This window comes from Opisthorchis viverrini (genome assembly GCF_000715545.1).
Source record: "Opisthorchis viverrini unplaced genomic scaffold opera_v5_7, whole genome shotgun sequence".
Lineage (NCBI taxonomy): Eukaryota > Metazoa > Platyhelminthes > Trematoda > Opisthorchiida > Opisthorchiidae > Opisthorchis > Opisthorchis viverrini.
In genome coordinates this window covers 3,146,011-3,168,137 of record NW_008751663.1, presented here as the reverse complement: position 1 = coordinate 3,168,137, position 22,127 = coordinate 3,146,011, and the positions used below count along the sequence as shown (strand labels likewise).

At 39.9% G+C, this 22,127-nt stretch overlaps 2 protein-coding genes across 2 annotated transcripts in view; one reads left to right on the top strand and one right to left on the bottom strand.

Annotated features, from left to right (window-relative positions):
- Positions 1-19,364, bottom strand: part of T265_00735 (hypothetical protein) — a gene marked incomplete at both ends in the record, with an annotated part of 51,672 nt that extends 32,308 nt beyond the window's left edge. Inside the window, one exon of the mRNA XM_009164584.1 lies at positions 18,001-19,364. Within this exon, the coding sequence (XP_009162848.1) occupies positions 18,001-18,990 (990 nt within the window). The remainder of the gene's footprint in view (positions 1-18,000) is intronic.
- T265_00737 (hypothetical protein) overlaps positions 1-22,127 on the top strand; it is a gene marked incomplete at both ends in the record, with an annotated part of 150,759 nt that overhangs the window by 55,090 nt on the left and 73,542 nt on the right. The window contains 2 exons of the mRNA XM_009164586.1: positions 14,215-14,241; positions 20,237-20,336. Coding sequence (XP_009162850.1) covers positions 14,215-14,241; positions 20,237-20,336 — 127 coding nt within the window. The remainder of the gene's footprint in view (positions 1-14,214; positions 14,242-20,236; positions 20,337-22,127) is intronic.

The window sequence follows — 22,127 nt, the reverse complement described above, 5'->3', positions numbered from 1 at the left end:
TTTACGTAAACAGTCAAATGAGGTCTGTCGTCCTCCTGGTGGGCATCTTCTATTGTAAGCAATACAGGGTATTAAGAAAGATTGAGATAACCATAAAGGCGCGCTCTTGTTCATGGTCTTAAAGGCTTTATAATTCAGTTAACACTAGACAGATTTACTTCGATTCAAAAGCACAAAATTTGCCAACATAGATCCTTTACGAGTACTTGGATTTGATTATAAACCGTTCTATCAGAGTAAGTGAACTTTAGATCTCCCTTTTTTGTACATGGAGTTTTAAACCGATGGGCTTCCCAGATGCCTTTTTGGAGGGCACATCTCCTGAGTGGTAGACGAATGGTTAAATTGTTTCTTCTGATAGGTTTGACAAGCTTAAGTGTACATATTACGACTATTAAACTAGAAAGAAACTGTCGAACAGTGTTTAGAACCAGTGTAGAACCTATATTTATAGGCTCATATGACAGGAACAACTGACAGGGAAAAAACGATGTTTTGTCGGTGATTATACGTCCATCTCAGAAAGTCAACAAGTAAAACCAGTTTTGACGGTAAATAACCTTATCGGCTGACAATTCATCTTTTTGTGCCTGGATAAACCATAGATGGTCCTCCTCATTTTTCACGTAACATGTGAAACAATACTGGGTACACAGAGAATATTATATCAACCTAGAGTCCAGAGCTTCTGAGTTAATAGGTGATGATCGTGAAGATTCATTACTCATATTGACTTGCTAAACGTTTGGTGGGTGCCACCGCGTCCACTTCTAAAGTGCGTTTTGGTTGACAAATGGAAACTTCCCCGAAGAACTTCAAGTATCTTAGTCCACTTCGTTTAGGAAATCAAATTCCAGGCCTGATATACACGGAAGACTTACATCTTTGTCGGTTGGAGTCATATGGTTTACAGTTAGTCCAACATGGATGTTTTGGATGGGAACATTTTAACTCAGCTTGTGGAGGCTGTATTACACGTTCCAGCTGATGAGATGAGACTAAAATCCAATACCGCGAAAATAAAATGACATTCTACACCAATGGCGGAACAACTCTGCCCTAATCTCGTCAATATCTTTAGATTGCTTGTCGTACTTAGCCGGGTGGATTGTTTCTGCCGTGCAAACCTGAACATCGACAAACATATGGAATGAATCTGGAATGCATTTCAGACTATTCGTTGTGCTCATATCGGGTCAGCTTTTGTATTTCACTCATAAACGTGTCAGCATTCGTTTTATTCACGGGTATTTCAAAGATTCAAGACTTCAGGATTTTCCGTATCAGAGCAGCACAAAATATAGTGTTAAGGAAGGAATCTCAATTCAAAATGGTGTGCTTCAAATCCAGTATTTACGTCAGTGATATTTACATATATATAACATATAAATATATATAATGCCAAAGCAACTGCTAATGCTGAAACAACTCTATAAGCATGATACTTTCTCATCATGTTGGTGAAAAGTACTTAGACGACTTGTTGCATATGTCAGCTCTTTTTGAGTTGATTAAAATGCACCAGCGGAAAGTGAAAAAATAAGTGTAAAACATCTGCTGGCGAAATCACACTGTTCAACAGATGTAAGTCCAATTACGCCATAGTTGGACTAGTTTGATTCCAAACGTCGACAATACTAACAATAAATAATGGCCAACCTAAAGTGTGTTACGTGCTCATTCGTAGCAGATGCCAAAAGGCACAAATTATGTAAAAGTACGTCCTGATCACCTGGTTGGGCGAGGTTGGGCTCAGACATCTATACGTAAAAGGAAATTCCCAGCAGTATTTCGAGCTATCTTTAAGGGACTTGTCCCACCGGTGGATGCGTTTGCATTTTTAAGGCTGTTTAGCACTTGTAGGATCATCTGTTCCATGCATATATAACAACCTTTTTTGTCGGAAACGGAGGGGCTTTTTGAAAAATAATTTGCACGTTTCCGATTCCTCACATGTTCATCCGGTATTTTGCTCATTTTATGTGTTTTAATTGAAAGACCAGGCTCGATTGGGACTCAACGCTAGTTAGTACTGCTTTGACGAAACTTTCTGCTTTCTGATAATGTGATATCAAAGTAATGATCTGTGGTTCCTATTTTGTTCCACTGCTACTTTACAGGACGTAAGTTTGATCCACTCGATTACCGATGTCGTTCATTTGTAATCGCGCCTAGTTTTATTGTTTTTATCCTCGACTGCTTATGTCAGTCGCTATGTGGCATAGCACAGTATTCTTTGAAATGCCTATATTCAGATTATACTTTTGTCATATTTATGAATTTTGTTCCTCGAACCATTGGTATATGCAAGCACTGCGCTTTTTAAAGCTAAACACGGTGAGACGCAGTGGCTCCAGTGCATTTGAATCCTGATTACAAGGTGAAGTGAAGTGTTGGACCAAATTCACTGGCTTGACGGACAACCACAACATCTTTGCAAGTTGTCGACTGAGTTTGCTCTAGTTCCCGTGAGGCTCCCAGGCTTTGTTCGTTGTGATATTCCGAACCCAACTGGACTGGACTTCTTCCAGCCCTTGAATATCTGTGACTACGCTCACCGTAAATTTCCCATTTAACTGCTAACCTTAATTGCGGTGTAATTTATTCTGCGGTTAGTGCAAGGCAGCGGTTAAGCAAGATACATACAAACGGGATCTGTTTCTCCGATGCTTGTCCCTTGCAGTGATGAAATTAGACGCGTCCTTCAATGGCAGTTGGTTCTTGCCTATTTTGAAAGGGAGGCTAGATGACTAAAACCTATTAAATAGTGTTTCGGCCACGTAGATTTCATGCAAATGACACAGCAGGCGCATCCGTTGTGTAATTAGTGTGTCCATTTACGAGAAAAGATACCAGCTTCTCCGTTGGAGATTAGGTTGAGGTTATGTTAAATTTAACTGAAACGATGCACTAGTAATGATGGAAGCTTAGTGATGACCAGGGCGTCACAAACATGTATTGTGTTAGCTATGACGTAAAACCTCCCATTTTTTCTCTCTCTCTCTAAGAATGTTGTGTCGATGATAAAACCAATGATTCCTTCTGAACTACTCCACCTGACGATCTGTAATTTCGGGACTCAACAGAATGTAAAGAGGAGTAATCTTCAGGGTAAACCAGTGACACGGCATTTTGAAGGTTTCATACGCAAAACCGATGGCGAAGACCAGATTCGTATCTTTTGAACCCACTCTTCGTATCACTTCTCACCTCTTGTTTAAGTATAGCAATATATTAAGCTGATTTTCTGAAAAGAAATGGTGTCAGTCAACTCTATCACCATCACAGCGAGTTGAATGTAAGGAAGCCTGACCGGAGTTGTACTCAGATCTGTGCTTTTGACGGTCTTAAAATTTTGGTTCTGGTGAGGAACGGGTTGGTTTTAGACTTCTGTAGGATTTTTCAACGTTTTACTGCATTTAATCGACCATTATAAATCTTCCCTTCATATCCATTTAGACAGTGACTATGATCTTTTTAATAAATCACACTTCTGACTCTCACTTAGGATCGAAAATTTCCCACTATAATGAGTCCGCTTATACACGAATGCAGCAGTACATTTTTTCAGGTTTCAGAATTGGAAACTAATTGGGCTTGAACTCTTGTGACTTAATATACAGCTTTGTGATTCCATATTTACCCAGAAACACACTAACCGTATACTCTTGCAAAATATCAGTAAGTTTGTTTCCTAAACACATAAGGACTCAAAACCAAAGAAATTATCTCTACTTTGGAAAGATCTATCCTAACACTTCAAGACAGTAAGGTATCCAACTTCACAAACGAGACCACAACAAAAAGCAACTTCTAGCGGTTACTCCGGAGTTTAAACGACTCCCTAGTGGAGAATATTTTAAAAAAAATCCAAAATCGATCGGTAGTGGGTGATGCTACTCTCAGCATGAACATTCATTTTTTCATCTGTTTTACCGGTGGGTTTGTTTACAACACCGGCAACATCGGTAACAGTTGTTGATTTGACAGCTGTGCACACCAATGCGGATCAACAGAAACGGAATAGTTGTTTAACACATAAACTCGGGTAGCTAACACGATAAGCTGATGCAATTACTCAGTTTGCCTAAATCATTCAGGAAAAGATAGCAACTTCGGATTTATTCGTGAGCTAATTTTTAATTTTATTTTTAATTTTTTAATTTTTTAATTTTTAATTTTATTTTATTCAGCCTGACTTCATTCCACATGATCATCGCTTGTCTGTTCATTCGAATAACGTCACATTTTGGACCTAATATTATGCACTATCCTGGAAACTTTTTCAGTATGCGTAATCCTGTTCTAAAACTGTGAAGTAACTCGGGAACAAATACATCAATTTTCCGACTGGATAGATATTGCGTATTGGGATGTGAGTGAATACAATGTAATCCTTATATATGCTTTGTATCAGTGATATGAAGGTTCGTTTTTGGTAGCCCCGGTTTATTCAGCTATTGATAAATTCCTGCCGGAATGCTGATGGACAGAATCTGTCACCGTCAGTGGGCCTACTTCTCTCGCCCTGCCATCACAAAAAAACAAGTTTACTAATTGAACTATGCGGGAGGTTTCGAAATGGTCACAAGGTGCACATTTCGTGAAGAATATTTTCAGCTTACTTCAAGATAAAATGGATGCCGTCTTTATTTTAGAATCTCAGCAAATAAACACATATCAACAAGAGGACTGTTTAGTGCATTTTAGAGCGTTTGTACTTGTGCACCCTGTTGGTGACACGATAATGCCTTCACTGGCATGAACATGCGTTAGTTCGGAAAAGTCATACTGCTTACGAGTAATATCTTATATTTTTAGAAAATATGAACAAACTCACCGGCAAACCCTTCTACTGCATAGACAGCATTAGGCGCTCAAATATAGCCGAAAATTCACCATCACCAGAAAAAAAACAAAAGGTGCTTTCCGACCGAAACATGATGTGGCAGTAGTTACTTTTGCTTGTGTTTCAAAAGTAGGTTACAAAAAGATGTCGACAAAACGTGTCAGTCGAAGTTGGACCTTTACTAAAAAGACAGTGCAAGCCTTGAGATACGCATGCGTGACACCCTTGCATTGTCCAATAACGATGCTAGTAGGTCGGTAAGTAAAACGTCTTTGTTTTTAATCTCGCAGTTAAGGATTAATGGGCAAAAGTTAATTTGAAAAATTGTGGTACTATCACTTTGCAGAAACACATTGAGCTCAAATGCGAATTAGGGTTTTAACACACGAAGCAGAGATCAACGATAAAACGAATTTGTCAGAACTGTCACTCTGCATCATGATGCGAGTAAATTTGTTCTTCTTCGTTTGTATGCGTAGCATTGAACAAATTAAGCTATCCACAACTAGGATATACTCACAATTCACAGCTGGCGCTCAGTTGTCGTCTACTTAGTTGTTTTTGACCAGCTCAAGAGACTCCGTTTGCAACACTCTCCGATTTTTCGCTTTGATAATAACGTATACCAGTGAAAGTCGGCTGACCGCGCCAGGGGTGGAGGGTGAGAGGCTTTTGTTTAACGTACTGGATCTACCACAAACCAATCGTTCATTTTGCTTATCGGTGTGGAAACTTCCTACAGATTGTTTACTATAGTCAACCGGCCGAAGGCTTTACTATCTGTATAAGCATAGCTGTTTTCAAAATCCCTTTTGGGCATCCTTACATGTAATCTTCGTGAGGAAGTTCCCCTATATTGGTGCAAAACCCAGAATGTGTCCTGAATGAATTGACAGTTTTTGATGCAATACCGTAAGTTTTGTCGTGGCTGAAATGCATACGGACTTTCCAACCAAACACCAAACATTCCATTACGCTTCGTTTTTCAGATTCAAACAAAAAAATGTTGCTCCTGGGGAAATTAAGCACCCTTAGTACACAATTTCGTAAAGATTTCACCGAGTTTGGCCTCGCCGTGCTATTGTGTTGTTGACTTAAGTATGCACAGAGTGAGTGTATCTTGCGTAGTTCAGGTGGACTAGTCAGTTCGTCGTTTTAAAAACTGGAGTGTAAAGATCAACATTTCTTTTAGTTAAAAATGCGTACTCCGACTTTATGGCATTTTACATTGGTGGTTCCCTCTCCCATAATGTTGATCATAACAATACCCATGGTGCTAACACGTAGGTTTAATGCTGTTTGGGAGATTTCCACAGTCTTGTGGTGACCATGAAAGTTCTCCAATCAAATCTATAAAGATAAAAAACAGTAATAAATTCGTTCTTTATCTGAATGATTACAGGTCACACAGCGAATAAATACTATTCTAGAGTATTTAACCCGTCGCCCAATTAGGGATCTAGGAAAGCAAGCATCTGGCAATTAAGCTAAACGACCAACATGGTGAAACTTTGCGGTCACTCGAGGACACACCCGGTTGATGAGCAGTGAAATTGATCCGGATGGAGGGCGAATATCCCGTACTTTGCACGGTTAACGGAAAGTGCAATTCACGAGACCACCAGTCAGACCCATATTTATGTGTTAAGCCAGGAGTATGCGTAATGTAGAAGAGGCCCGAAATTATTATTTGCTGGTTGAGCTAGATCCAGGAGAACATGTATCATGATAGTTTGTCGTACAATACATGCCCCATGTTTGTGTAATCTACCACTTTCATGCTACTCCAGTTTGTCACACCTAAATATTATTGGTGAATGATCGTGTAGCTTTTTGCCTATTCGACTAGTCTGATAGTTAATTTACAAATATTTGGTCAGCAAACGAAGACACGACTTCAGTGACCACACCATCAACTGCCATGTGATAATACTAATTCTTCTGGCGACAAAATCTTCGCAATTTAACTTCTCGGTGAACAAGTCATCATCCACCAGATCAACAACAGGCGAACGCATCTGGAACACCTAATTGCTACTTTACCACCAAACCTGAAATTCAAAAGCTTTCCACCCCCACAGCGGGGAACGTTGTTACCCGCCGTATCGTTTATCTGTGGCGAAGATTTAATCGTTGTAATTGTTGATGCACTCCACAAAGTAGCCATACAAGTGGTTAGGGTGTGGAAGAGAATCTGTTGAACGACACTCAGCATCGAAAAATTGTGGAGCTGAAATCCGACTACACCACAGTGAAAAGTAAAGCAATAAGTCAGGCTAATCATTACTGATATGTCGGAGGAGTTTCAAGATGTCAGTTGACAATTTACCGTCTACAAAACTTTTTATCTGCAATCTCGGCGGTATCGGTTGTAAGCTGTTGTGTTCAGAAAAAAAGTAGAATACATTTATGTTTCACAAGAATAGATTAAACGTCGTATGTGCCAAACTGGTTCACTCTTGTTTATCATTCCACACGTAACTCACAACTTAGCGGTTGCTTTGGTGAAACTGACAGGCCCTTATTTGCTTGCAACCAAAAGTCAAATTTTAATTTAGTGCATACGTTTATATACAACGCGATTGGCACCAATATGTCCTTCACAGTTTGCTGGTGAACACGTGTATGTGGTACGATGCCAAATACAACTACACTGCACCATATATTCAGAAGGTCACCAACCGAACCAGGATAGATGCGCATCATGATGGTGATAGCAGATTTTTAAGCAGTGTGTGTTGATAAACTGAAGTAGACTCGCTTCAGTTTTCGCGCATGTTTTACTTATTATGGGCATTTTCATGTCCTTGTTTATCTTTATAAAACAAAGACTCCAGAGTATTTATATAAGCTGTTTGCCTATCTAGTTCTAAAAACAGCCCAACATACATATTTTTTTCTCCGTCAGAAATCTGTGTATAAGTTTTCCACCTAATGAACATACATTAGTCAATGAAAACTGGGGATTAACGTGATAAGCGGATTCGCGTTCAGCTATAGCACCCTCTAATTGCCTAACTGCCTTGCACACCGAAGGTTGCAGGTGGGCTGGACACACTGCACACCGAAGGTTGCAGGTGGGCTGGACGCACGCAGGTTGCCCAAGCCCATACATGGGAAGTCGAGAGTTAGAGGTCGGGTTCGAACCATGGACCTTCCGGTTAATGGATTCGCGTTTTAACCACCTGGGCCATCTCGCCCTCAGAGGACAACAGATATTGCCTGGACGACATCCATAATAGAATAACGTAGAAACGCACTAAGTAAGTAAACTATTCGTGCAGTTAGAAAGAAAACCGTAAGGTTTATAATGTGATTCCGGAGTAATTGCATCGACAACCAGGAAACATTTATCTCGCTTTGCACTCAAATGAAAAGCTCCCCGTAAGCAAAACCATCCCTTTCTTGCAGAAGATTTTGTCCCGGGATATTTCGGTCAATATGAGCAGTTGGTTCAAAACGCCAAAGACTGCTTTCACCGCTGTGCCATTTTTAAACGTCACGGTATACCCAATATGTTGGCTCTTTGTGCAGGGGCTCTGCGAAATGAAACGAAAAGATTGGTTTTCTACTTTCCGTGTCCACCTGTATAGGGACCTGGTGGGAGGCTACCAAAACTAACTGTCGCACAGCAAAACGTGAAATACCTCATCCTTATAACGTAGAACTCGCCAACGTACCTCCACGTGCATTTTATAGGAAACGGCACTAAAAACCAAAGACTGACAACACAAAATAGATTTTTGAAGCTGACATGTTTCTTTATTCACACTGACATAATGGAGTGAAACGATAAGTAACCTGTATCTTGTTAAACTACACTAAGGGACAAGATCTGCCTGCCGCTGATATAGAGGTTGGAATGTTCCCCAGTAGGCAACTCGATCCTATTTCCTCTGTTTTTCTGGCCACCTTCCTGTCTGGCATAAATGAGACGATATTTAACATATTACAACTGGACACATACAAAAATATGGAGCGGGGTCTGTACCTTACACTAATCAAATTTTCATCGACGCAGATACCGACTATATCCTCATTCATTTAATACCGTACAACGTCATATAACAAGGTGGGTCCTCTAGAAAGTGTTAGTGGCCTTTAATTTTGTTGAAAGAAACTTCCGTTAACAAGCTGAGCTGGTACGCTAAAAATAGCTGGCGAGTTTGAGTGCTTCTAACGTAAAAAAGTGTAAAATGCACTAAATTTTAATCTAGAATTGGAGACTTTTCAAATGGAAAACAAACCCTAATGGCACAGTTTGGGCTCAATACAGCGTGTACGCATGCAGGTAGTTTACTACAAATCATATTCGTACCCACAACTAAGGATTCTGGGGTACTTCTTCGAATTTGTCACTTCTATTACCTTTATTATTTTTTTTGAACAGGTAACGAATGGACTTTTATCTCTATGTACAAATCATGGATTTGATAACTGCCCATGGACGCATGTTTGGATATACGCAAATAATAATTGCGAAAGCCTTGGTTAGGGGTGGATACACAAACAAACTCAGAGTGCGCCGAATATCTTGTTTGACTATCTAACCGTTTACCCAGAAAAGTTTTCAGAAAAGGTATATCCCAAAGAGATCTGTTGAACTAAGACGTTCCTCTCTACGTTAGCGGTATCTGAAGGTGTGCTAGATTCAAACAACGCTGCCTTGGACTATAAAGCCCCTGCGCACCAATATTCCTTTCCAAGCCAGTTTACCGGTTACAAAATATTTAAACCGGTCTAAAGGGTGAACGTTTCTTTCGTATTGTGGAATAAGGGTTATTTCGAAGTCAGTTTGAAGAAACCGTTGTTTAAGTAAAACGAGGACAAAAAGGACCTTGTTCAGTCCACTCAGTAAGCTCACCAGTAAGTAGTGTAAACAATTAATTTCTCGCTTACTTTGGGAAAGAAAACACTGACGATCAACGCTTTTATATCTGATAAAAGGACTACTTCAAATACCGACGAATCAGTCCAGCAGTTCTTGAAATTATTTTTTGCGGGAAATAGTGCATCTAAACGTATCAGAAATGCTGGCGAAATATAAAATCTTGAATGTATATTTTGCCAAGATAAATTGAACTTGCCCAGATATATTCATCTAAGCAGACTAATTGTTCAAATTCTACTTTACCCATAAAAATGGTGCCTGCAACCAATTCATGTGCAACCAAATGTCTTCATCATCTTAAGCAAAAAGAAAGCATTCAAAAACTGATAGAAAAATGATCATATTGGCCAAGGTTCAGGACGATTATTGGGGTGTGCTGCTAATATATGCCCGAATTTCTACTTTCATTGCTTCCTAAATAAACTAATTGTGCCGAAAGTTTGACTCTAAAGTCATTTTAATGGAGTATCCTACCAAATAACTATCACAAAGCATAAACTGCTGTAATATAACATTTTGTTCATCAGTACACTATAAAAAATACCTTACTGTTATTACGTTGCACATAGTACTTCACTTAAATACGTAGAAATGATGTATTTGATGAACATGAGTACATCAGATTTTAGAAGTTCTCATTAAGATTGTTATGTCCGTGTTGTCATGATAAAACTGTTTCAAACTTACTTTTGACCTTCCGATCCGCAGAAAACACATTTCACCAGATTTGAATAGCTGAAGTACTGACACTTCCACAGGGCTAGAATCACTGCTAAGTGTAGGTCAGAAGCAAATCAACTAAAAGCCAATGATGTACCAATTTGGATTGTATAGACTAAAAAACAAACCCCAATGCGTACGATAGGGAACTTCATCGCCCTAAAAATAACGGAATGCCTGTAGAATTGCTTAATCTGTGTTGGATGTGAGTTGGCGGCCAAAAACATCCAAAAGCTCTACCGGAAATTTACAATGGCAAGCTCATTTAGAAAAAAAGAAAGATAAACAGCCAATTTTGCGATACTTGCAGGGTGTTGTCTGACAACCGACGAATCATTTTGGTGCAGGTCCACCCAAGTAAAGCCTTAAGATTAGGTAGAGACGGAGAACAAACAATGGGAACACTAAAAATCGGTCGAATACATGTTAGGTCTGTGTATGTCCCCGTTGGATTCCCGATGAGTTTTAACTTGGCTAGACGAGAAGCACTCTGGGTCAATCTTCGCAAGTTGGACTTTCCGAGCAAACAATATTATTCCACTGAACAAAAGCCCCAAGTACAAAATTTTGGAACTATGCTTGCCTATTCTGCTGCTCACAGAAGAAGCAAATTCATGTTATGACGTTTAACTTTCCCGGATGTATCCGAAATTGCTATACATTGAAGCTATTAAGATAAAGACATCTTTTACTTGAATCAATATATCGCATCATTATATATTACTTGTGAAAAGCCTCCTCCCTATAAATCGGAATCTGCTAGACGCAGAAGTGAACGCTTGTAGGGTATTCTGCTACAAACTAAAGCCATCATACAAACACCTTTATTTAATACTCATGAAGATGCGACGCCAGCTCAACTGCCGTACGATTTTGGAGACGGCTGTGTAAATGTCGGTGTTTACAGGGAGATGTAAGAGTATAGCATCAACTTTCATGATTTCAATAACTCGCAAAACAAGTTAGTGAGGGTATGGACTCGGTTTTCTATTTGAGCTCAACAGTGTTTGTGTGCCGTTGAAGGGCACTTTTTTCCTCATTCTAAACAACCGTGGAATTCGAGCTAACATTCTCTGGATGCATCTTACCAGTTTATTTAGACATGCTGATCTAAATATGTATGTAACACAATCAGGCCCCCGTTATTTGGTATATCTGAACACGTTTCTCGGTGAAGTGTGAAACGAAGCATGTTGATTATCAACTTAACCATCACCTGGCACTTTAGAGAATGCAGGCACATAAATCCCGCGGAAATGTCTGCAAACCATATTTTACGGGCGGTCCAGCAAATGCAAAATGTACATGAAAAAATCATGGTGAGCTTATGACTGCCCCGGTGAGTCGTTCGAAGATGACAGTTTTTATATTTACTTCATTTCAGTGCAATGTACTTCAATTTGCCATCCAAATGCTGCCCGATTTCCAATACTCATCGATCGTGCTCATTCCAACTTGCCCATACTGGCAGCTATATTCTAGAGACCTACCAGACCGATATTCAGACTGCTCCTTTCATCAGGGGCGAATAGCAATTTTTGAGTGCTCAAATCATCCATTGTATTACGAGCATAAAAGAACTGTCTGAAATATCTTAACACAATTGCGCATTACATACAAATTTTAGAAGATATAGTGCTAAAGTGCCATAGGTTGTTCTGGATTTGTTTCACTACCCCATCCAGTTTGGTCCTGTTATCATTTTACTTTCAAACAGCCTGTGCGTCCTCAAGGCAAATTGCTAGTTCACCTAATTCCCCTACAATGTTGTGTCAATAAATGTCTATATTCTGAAACCAAAAAGCTCCAAAAGAAGACGTTATGAATCAATAATTTGCGCTGATCAGCTGAGAATAGATCCGATCGATTTCAAGCCTAAAGCAGATTTATATAATTAGCGTATACTTTAAGGCTGTTCATTGATCTAGTAATAGGCATTCGGGCAGTAGGTGGCAAGGGTGCGTGTGCAAAGATATGCGCAGCCAAATGATCCAATAGAAATTTCCGTTGCTTTTTAGGAGCACTGTTTCAGAGATGACTAAACAGGCATAAGCAAAACTGTATTGCCGTCTAAGATGTACCTGTCATCACATCTTGGAAGTATGTTCCCTTAAAGCGGGAACGTGACAACTGCAGATATATATATGTATATATGTATATATATGGTTCGTTCCTGTCAAAGACGATGATCATAGTAGTCATGAGATATCTGTGTTCTGTGAGATACTTTATTTTAGCAGCCACAAGATAACTTGCAGCATACGCAGGCTGGTTTCATCACTTTGAGAATCATGTTGAGGAGTTTTTGTCAGTCTTCCGACACACCTTTTTTCAGACTTAAGGTTTTGCAGATGTAAATATCAGTCAATCTTCAAGATTACCTCAGGGGCAAGCTTCAATTTCTTGGAAAGTGATGTTTCTATCGTTTATTTACAGTGACAATACTAATTGGGTGCAGAAATCACAGAGGGAGGACAGATGGCCCAATTGGTTAGAGTGCGAATTTACTGACCGAAAGGTCTATGGTTCGAGCCCGACTTCTACCTCTCGACTTTTCCTGTATAGTCTAGGGCAACTTGACAGTATCCCAGCTGTCGTGGCATGGCAGTTAGGCACCGGAATAATGCTGCAGCTGAACGATGGGAATAGAGCTAGTTACTTTGACAACGAGTGGTTTGAGTTGATTATTATTGAATTACCGTGTGAGCCTCCCTCTTATTCCTGGGTAATGGAGAGAATTTGTTCTCGGATGCAATATATTTCGAGTTTTTAAAAAGTGTGATTTCGCAGTATTATTTATTATCTGAATCTGCTGTACCAGCCTTCAGCCTTTCCCCTCGACCACTTTATGAAACATATTTCAGCAGATGCTCCCGGCACAAACGACGGAATGTCTTCCACCTTTTCTGGCGCTCGCAACTTCCCCGAAGCAAACTTTAGTCTTGGAGTGAGCACCAGGTACCGACTGTAAATTTGCCTAGTACACAACTTCTTTGGAAAATTAGAAAATCATATGTATATACGAGCTAGTGGCTGCATTGGGTCTACGCATTCCGATGTTGTAACGTTTCTCCTTGTTGCGGATGGAGCATGGGTCATAGATTCCAAGTGAGGTGCATTTTAAACGGTGCGGAACAAAAGAGACTTGTTTTGTATTTTTTTGGTTTTGGCTTTTGACTCTACCACGAAAAACACTCAGGAAAGGTTGATTTGATCCTTCTCATCAGGTGTTATAACTGGAGAACGACAGCTAATTTAGGAGTTTCTAAACGTTCTCCGAACCGATCTTCTTCAGAGTATTTGACTTTGGATTTCCATGTTGGCATGAAAGTAAATGTGCAGATTAGTAAGCTATTTCATCCTGAGAGAAAATCATATAAAACGGACGATACTGGAATGGGGTGTATTGGTCTATTCCTGGGAAAGAGATTTACGCAGAAATATGACCGGCGGGTAACGCCATATGGGCTTATTTCAAGGACGCGCGCATGACTTAAATTGTTTCTTTATGCAAAAGAATACTAGTAAAACCCTGAGCATATGCAAAACCAGTTTCCGATCGATGGTTTTAAATCGGCGTAATGTCCTAATGAAGAACCAACTTTTCACGAGGCACCAAGTTTAATCGAAATAAAACACTTCTTTAATGTCCGAGGTTAAAACGCATGATTTGCCACTGCTTTGTGGAGACCAGTGGTTCCGGTAAATAAAATACTGGCTCTCAGAGATTCTGACATTCTCTACTACTCTTCAGAATGACATTTTCACAAAATACCAAGAGGTGAGTCAATGTGTATCGGCCCACATGTTGCTAACCGAAAGCTGCTATTCAAACAAACGCCGCACTTATTCGCCATTAACAAAGTAGAACAATAGTTTTCACCATCCAGCGCTATAAGGATCAACTGTACGAAGTAAATAGCGATTTCTTTTAACCTTTAATGGATTGCCTGAACCTATAGCTTAAAAATCTTTTGAACATTTCAGAAACAAGCCATTATAGCCTCTTAAGCATTAAAAAGTTCGAAAACGTCACTGGAAGTTTTGTACTCTAATTCACGCCAAAAATATACATAATGCTTTGATTCTTTCCTCATTTTGTAACGTCCATTGGATCTCCTTTTATGGCGCTTTTCTAAAGTTATTCTTGAGAACGAAGTTGTTGACGTTTTGTAGTCAAGCTGTCACTATTTCTTTCCTACTCTGGGCCTTCGATGTGCACCTGAATTAACAAATTATTATTTTATAGTATTCGCGTGATGGTGAAGGATGTTGTTTTCCAATTCCAGTGAAACTAGAATGAAAATAAACGCACCCACTGTCTGTCGGTGCGCTGGTATAGCTCACTCGATCCGCGATTCATTTAGAGGTAAATAGAACTATATAAACACGTTAGATGATAGCAGTTGAGTAACAAAAACTTTTCATTTTTTCTTCATATTAGATTGTCTGGTGACCTCTAAAGCGTCTATATCCATGCTCGATTCACTACGTGGACTTTTGCAGAAAATTCATTATCTGGATAGTGAATTATCTAGAAACGATGCACTAATCTGCATGTGAACTAAATAGGTTTACAAGGTGCAACATTCGAAACGTTGGGTACAAATATAATTATATTCGGTGGAGTTACAATTTTTGGATGCTTCTCTTTATTTTCCAGCAAGTTTCTGCGAAAAATCTTCCCCAAAGCCCTATGCGATTATCCATGGCAAGAGTAGAACTGCAGAACTACAGGTGTCTCGGTGCTTTCTCTGTCCAGTAACATCTGCCTGCTTACAGTAGCTGCATAATTTTTATTCCGGAATTTGTCTAACCACTTCTTCACATTACAATGTTAACTGGAATGCCTATGCTTTCCAGTTCAAACTTTCGGCTAATCTAAATCGTAACGTTTCTACTGTAGCTTGATAACAGGAATTAGCACCAAAACCTGGACATAAAGATCAAATGAATCATACTCCTATGTTCACTCATTATGGGGATGTTGGGAAAATAGATATGGATAGATCAACACCGTTTGGAGTTCCGGGAACTTGAAAGTTGGTTAATAGAACTTGTATTAGGCAGCTTGCTGGATGAGGGACGTTGAAACTAGTATAATCGTCTAGCGAAAATCCGTTTTAATAAATAACCAAAGCCTTCAGGCCATGAAAAACTTGAGGGAAATCTAAACTGCCTCCGCACTGCATAAGTAGAAACGTGTTGTTTCAAATTAATGTAGATTGTAGCACCATACATGTGTGTGGATTGTCGGAAACAGATGTGTCATACATTTTGCTTGAAAGTATTTAACTTTCTAATACGCTGCCCACAAAGCGGTCTATCAAACTGGAGAGAACTGTGCCAGGATAAAGAGAATGCGATAACAAAAAGAACCTAAGAAGCGCAGAAGATTTATAGAAAAAAAATCTGATGAAACCTATGAGATCACGAACACTTTGCGGGATGCAGCTATTCACCAAACACATTCAAGATCGGAAGTGAAGAAAACAAACTTTGTTCGTTTGGGCGAGGATGTACGTCAAAAGATCAAAACTACATGATGAATCCTCAACCTTCCAGTGTTTGTACTGATGGGCAATAGTAGTTTGCAGCTCTGTAAAGGATAGCTCAGACATTAGACTGGACAAAAATCTCTTCAGAAAAAATGATGTGTCAATCTGAATGTTGTGCTCCACTGCCTGACCTGTTACCTCGAGTTAAAAAAAACATTTTCCTCCTGTTATGCCAAAACCATGTTGTCCAGTGCAGCCAGTTGTAGTTCACCTAGGAAATACGGTTTCTTTGCGATGCTGTGTGTTTTTGCTTCTACGCAGTTAAATGCTTATTGACGATGAATTCCTCTGCTTTAAATTGTCCATTGTTTGGACCTAATCTGCTGTCAAATGGGTTAGTGTCCATGATTTTTATCCAAGCCCACGGGCGCTGGTCTCGAAAATACGTATACTAAGTTGAAATTCCTTTTGTCATTAAAGCGCTCCGCAATATAATCCGTTCAAAGCTCTTTAAGGTGATAAACAATGGATTACATACACGGGACCTTCGACATGAAACTTAGCAAAAATCACTTATCATTCCTTGTTGACTAATTGCATAGTATAAAATGAATAATGAAGCCTTGACAACTCTTTTTCAGAATACGGCCATCTGATTGGTGGTCCTTTATTAAACGCAAAGTGAAAAATGCACTTGACGCGAGTTTTTGAAGGGAAATGCTAAGCTTAAGGCTTATTTTTGGATTTAGATAGTTCACCCTTTTTTGTAGGACAACATTCACAGGGTGTACAAAAATGATCGAAAAAAGATATTAGGGTAGATGTTATTAAATGGAGATTAACGAGAGAATCAGCTGGGTTAAACATGAGTGTATTTCGCTAGATGGTATTAAATTTCTCCGATCAATTCCACTTGGGCAACTAAATTAGTGGCTGTCTAACGAGAGAAGTAGATAAAAAAAATGTCTTTGAAGATGCCGTTTCGAGTGTACACGTATTTCCGAAAGTGATGGATTTTGGATTCCACTACAATATTTGACAGATTTCTTAAAAGAACAATAACGTCTAAATTTTTAAACCTGAGATTACATGCCTTTTCTTAGGGCCTATTGAAACCACACGGATTAGGATTCTGGACGAATCTCTCAGTTATTCTGATGCCTACACTCTGACTCGATATCAGGAAGCCAGTTGTGAGTTTTTTATGCTTCGTCGTAATTTTTAGACCAAGTTGGTAATTCAGGATTTCGGGATGGTCCATGAAATGTTGGAATTTTCGGTAATTCAGATTTGATCGTGGTGGAATTTTTTTCACATGAGATTCGACCTTTCTGGCGGCATTCTTTCGTATAGAATTACTTTATATCCTTACATATTCTAACACTCACCTGGTTTCATTCAAGCCATGCACGCTTCTCATCATGCTTTACATGTATTAGCGAGTTTTGCAGTGTAATCAAAACAAATATGATGGGCGGAAATCAAGTATTGTTTGGGCTCATGCAGAGATTTTCAACTGTGCGCAACCAAGCAAACGTGGTTTTGGCTTTGTAACATAATATATCGGGCTTCTCGGATCAGCAATCTTGAAAAGCAGCACATAAATTACATAAATTACATAAATTGCATAATTTGATATAACAATTAGTTCCGTTAGTTTTCCATAGGATCACCTAAGGTTCATTTTCGAATATCACGGAAACTAGTCCCAAGTTTGCAAAACTGGTTTGTGCGTGCATTTGGTCCGGTTAATAAATTCTCGGGAGTAAAACAGAACGAAATTTCGGTTTCTTTGCCCATAAGTTATATTTTTTCACCAAATTTTGCTTGTTTCAATCCCAAACTCACTTAGGCTGAGTTATTACTTTTACAGGTATCGGGTTAATATATACTCACACATGAGCACTTTATGTACCAAAAAGCACTGGTTAACGTAAGTACCCCGGGGCCTCACACAAATTCTAACAGAATTGTTTGGAAATCCTGTGCCTATCTTCAGGTGAATCAAATAACTAACCAAAAAATGGCAAACATAATCTTACCTCATAACTTGATCGCCTGTGTACGGTCTGGGGTTCACTATGGGGAGATCGTGATGACCCCGTATTTGGTGTGTTTTCGTGACTCCTATTTATCAGTCTGTCGTGAAATGCAAGCCGAGAAATGCGTGCTCTGCTATGCGGAATACCGCTACTTCCAGAACTGGTGGCGCTTGGCATGCTGATGGATGATTCATGTGATTCTGTAGACCGCTGCTGCACGAGACTGATTGCCGAAATTCCCGAGTTTGGTGGACTACCTGGCGATGTGGCCATGAGTCGCGATGGTAACGTGGATCTGAGCTGTGATGGTGATGTTCCAGGAGGGCTTTGAGTGGAAGATGGAGTGGACAAATGAGGTGGATTGGTATAGTCTGACAACTGATTAGATCTAAATGAATCATTATTCTTGAGCCCAACAGAGTCCATGGAACAGGCAGAGAAAACATTACGTTCATATGATATAAGTTTTCCCGCCGATGAATCCTTGGAAGGCGAGGCAGAAAGAGCTCTCTGTGACATACTAACATCCAGACGGGGAATGGCTAATGGTGATATGGTGCAACATCCTGGATGAAGTCCCAATGTAGTGGACGATATATATCTATGTTGAGATTGTTGTATACTTGGTGGAGATAGGAGACTACTTGCGATATTTGGGGAAGATGTGCTTACTCCAGGATCATCCAGTGAAATCGTCGGGACACGATTTTCAGAGTACTGCTTACGTCTGGTTAGAAGGCGTGATTTGGATTCGACAGTTGGTCCAGTATTTTCATTCACATTCAGATGTACATCATCCGATGAAGCCACAGATTGCACGACCATCGTCTTATCTTCTTTTGAGTTTCTAGCCGATGGTCGCCGAAGTATATTCAAATGTCGTTGATGAAGAAGTGACGTGCCTCTCTTGAAACTGCGCGAACTAGCATTCTGTGTCGATGGGAGGTTATTCTGTTTTCTTTCCAATGAATCATCGTTCACAGACTCCATTGATAACAAACCTTGACAAGGGAACTTCGAGTATACTTCTCTTTTCTTAAGGCATCACCTTAACACCTTACTGAATCAACGAATGTAAACACGGTGAATATCAAAATGTCGGCAACGTCGGCTTTTTAGAGTCGCAGCAAAGGAACATTATTCCAGGAAGTTCACACCTGTCCTCACATGTCGCAGAATGGAAAATTGTGCGTGTCCTGCCTACAGTCAGCCGACCTGAGGACAATGCCTGACTTCACACTCGAGTGAAAATCCGTTAGACAATAGGCTTCAGTCGCATTCGTTATGATACAGGCATACTGGTTCATAGTGTGGGCAAAATCTCTTTAAAATTGGGCCCGCTCTGAACCATAGAATGGTTGGGTCAGTCAGATTTAAGCCAAAAAGCAAAAACGTTACGTCAGGAGTGATTGCCAGACATGCCCTGGGATAAGAAGGATCCGGTAGGCATAGTACACCACACACCCGAACGATTTTTCCAGTATAGTTCTAAACCTGGAGCGAAAAGGGACATATGCTACCCTTATGCACTTAGAGCACACACGTTTGTTTGCCCGCGTAAGTGGACCTGTATTCCAGTGCGGTCGTGTGCGCATGTGTGTATGTCAAGGTACGAGGGAGAAGCGCCTAAGTTTAGTATCGTTTTAGTGGACAGGTTAAGATCAGATAATAGAATTTAAAAATCTCTGCTTTGTTGTTTCCATTAAGGATGATAAATACACAGGAATATAGTTGACAGAATTTCGGCGGTAATCAATAACTAGCGGGGTAACTTTCTACTGTTGTTTTTTATTAGCAGTGACGTGCCTTCTCGACGGGCAAGGATGCGTTTGTCGCCAGTTGCTAGGTCAGTAGAACAGAGAACCTTCAACCGGTTCAACCACTGATATGCCCACGCCAGTTGCATCGTCCACATTTTCTAGTCCACAATAGAAGGATTAGTAACTAATTTTACATTTGTCACCGAGTGTTCGGAGAAATGCAGAAAACTACTTGGACGTAAACTCTCACTATACACGTTCAACAGCATATGGGGAAAAACTGTGCAGCGCAACGTGTATTCTGAAACTAATTCCGCAGCATGTAAGCCAGGCCGACAAATTTGGCGGTACCAGCCTTCAGCTACAATTATCCACTTCTGGAACATGGCGAATAATTCCCAATTCGGATACAATGAATACGCAATCATATCGCAATTATTATAATATTCATTATACATTTTAAATTTTTATTTCAGCTCGTTAGCTATCTATGGAATATACGTGTGCTAAAAGGGTATCCATACATCCGTCAACCGCCGAACAAACTATCAGTCATAGTAAAGTTAAACTTCTTAGGTTAGCGTGATTTCTTGGATTTTACGTAGCCAGCTTTTCTGCGATAGCAAACATCACAAATATAAAATTAAATAACCACTGTTCCCATGCGCTGGTTAAGACAGAATCTTGCAATCTTAGATATGGGCAAGACCAAGAAGGAGATTACTAAAAAATAGGGGATGGACTTGGTTTTGGGGCGAGGCTACGGAGTTCCGTATGCTGGGGTTTTCTGAACAGCGAACTACGGTAAACACCTGAACATTTCTGGTGATCTGTTTGACGTCCTTCTGATTATCTGATTCGGTTTAATCGGACTTGATCTTGTAAATGCAGACCTTAAGAGCAGTGGAAAAACACATCATGCCAGATATTATTCATGCCCCTGATCAAGACGTGATCACAAAGTTTGTGAATTTCCACTGAAGTACTTTTTACTGGAAACTGCCCAGTGTTGGCAACAGCATTCGGAATCGGACGGATGAGCTGAATTTTATTCGAATTTTATTCCTTAAAGGATCATCCTGTGTTTAGTGCTCAGTACCTGTGTACAACACGATAAAAGTGCAGGATACCACCCGTTCCTCTCAAGCCGCATTCTTGACAGCAAAATTCTCAATCGCCATTAGACTGACTAAATAATTGGGAGGATAAAGGCTAGATGCGTCAACGTACATACTCAAATTGATGATGATGAAATTTGATAAGTGTCAATGGAGAATTCGGCTTGCGACTGCGAGTCAATCTACGCTGAAATTCAAGAAGCATTGGACATCCTTGTTACGCATCTACCGAAACCCAGAAAATTGCGAACCCGCAACCTTCCAGACAATAGTTAAACACCTAACTATTTTGCCAGCTGCGGTGACGAAAACCGTGATTGGTTAAACTCAGACGAGGCAGCGTACCGATCACCCTCAGTCAAGAAAACGCGGTTCCTCGAGTGACGACTTATTCGAAGGAAGCTTCACTATTCTTGTGGAATAATTCTTCCTCTAAACCATTGACTTAATGGTGAAGAGGAGATGTGACAACTTTTGTGGGATGACCAATGTTGGTGGTGAAGTATGTGGACAGTATTCCTCGATATTTTAGCATAAACTGATTTTATTGACGGGGCACGGCCTTATACTTTCTACGCCCGCATGCAGTTTTGTGTATGTAATTCAGACGTCTTATCATTCTTCTAGTAAAACGGAGTTTAGTTTGCTCGCTCCACAGCATTGAAGCGAATATTTTCTGGGCCGTAAGATAATCCTCAGTAGAAAATTTAGTATCTAGAGTAATAGCTGAATCAAGATTCAAGAACGAACCACAATTTACGTGCGAAGTCATCAAATTCTAAGTGAATTGGATTGGAAAGTATACTCACATGCACACGAAGAACTTAGTACGATAATCAGCATATATGGTGTCCACAGAATACACATCAAACAAAACTTTGTAAGTCAAACACCCAGAAAGGCAAGGACAAACATAGTGAAATAGAATTGCATCATGCAGATTGTACCCCCGACAAAGACTGCATGACTATTGGAAACAGCGGGGTAAATCGTATTGTTCAAAGATGTAAAGGGTAAAGGGTAAAGATTTACGCAAAAAAGGGATTACAAAGTCATTTCCAACAGAGACACCCAGGAATGTACATATGATAGTGACGGAGGAAAGCAAAGTTGAGGATCAAGAACGGCACAAGTCAGCGTGGTAGACTTAGCACAACTCAGCTATTGCAATCCATATACACTTCAAACCAAGCCATCCAAGACACAGGCATATTCCGGTCATGGTTAAATGCACACGTGAAAGCAACAA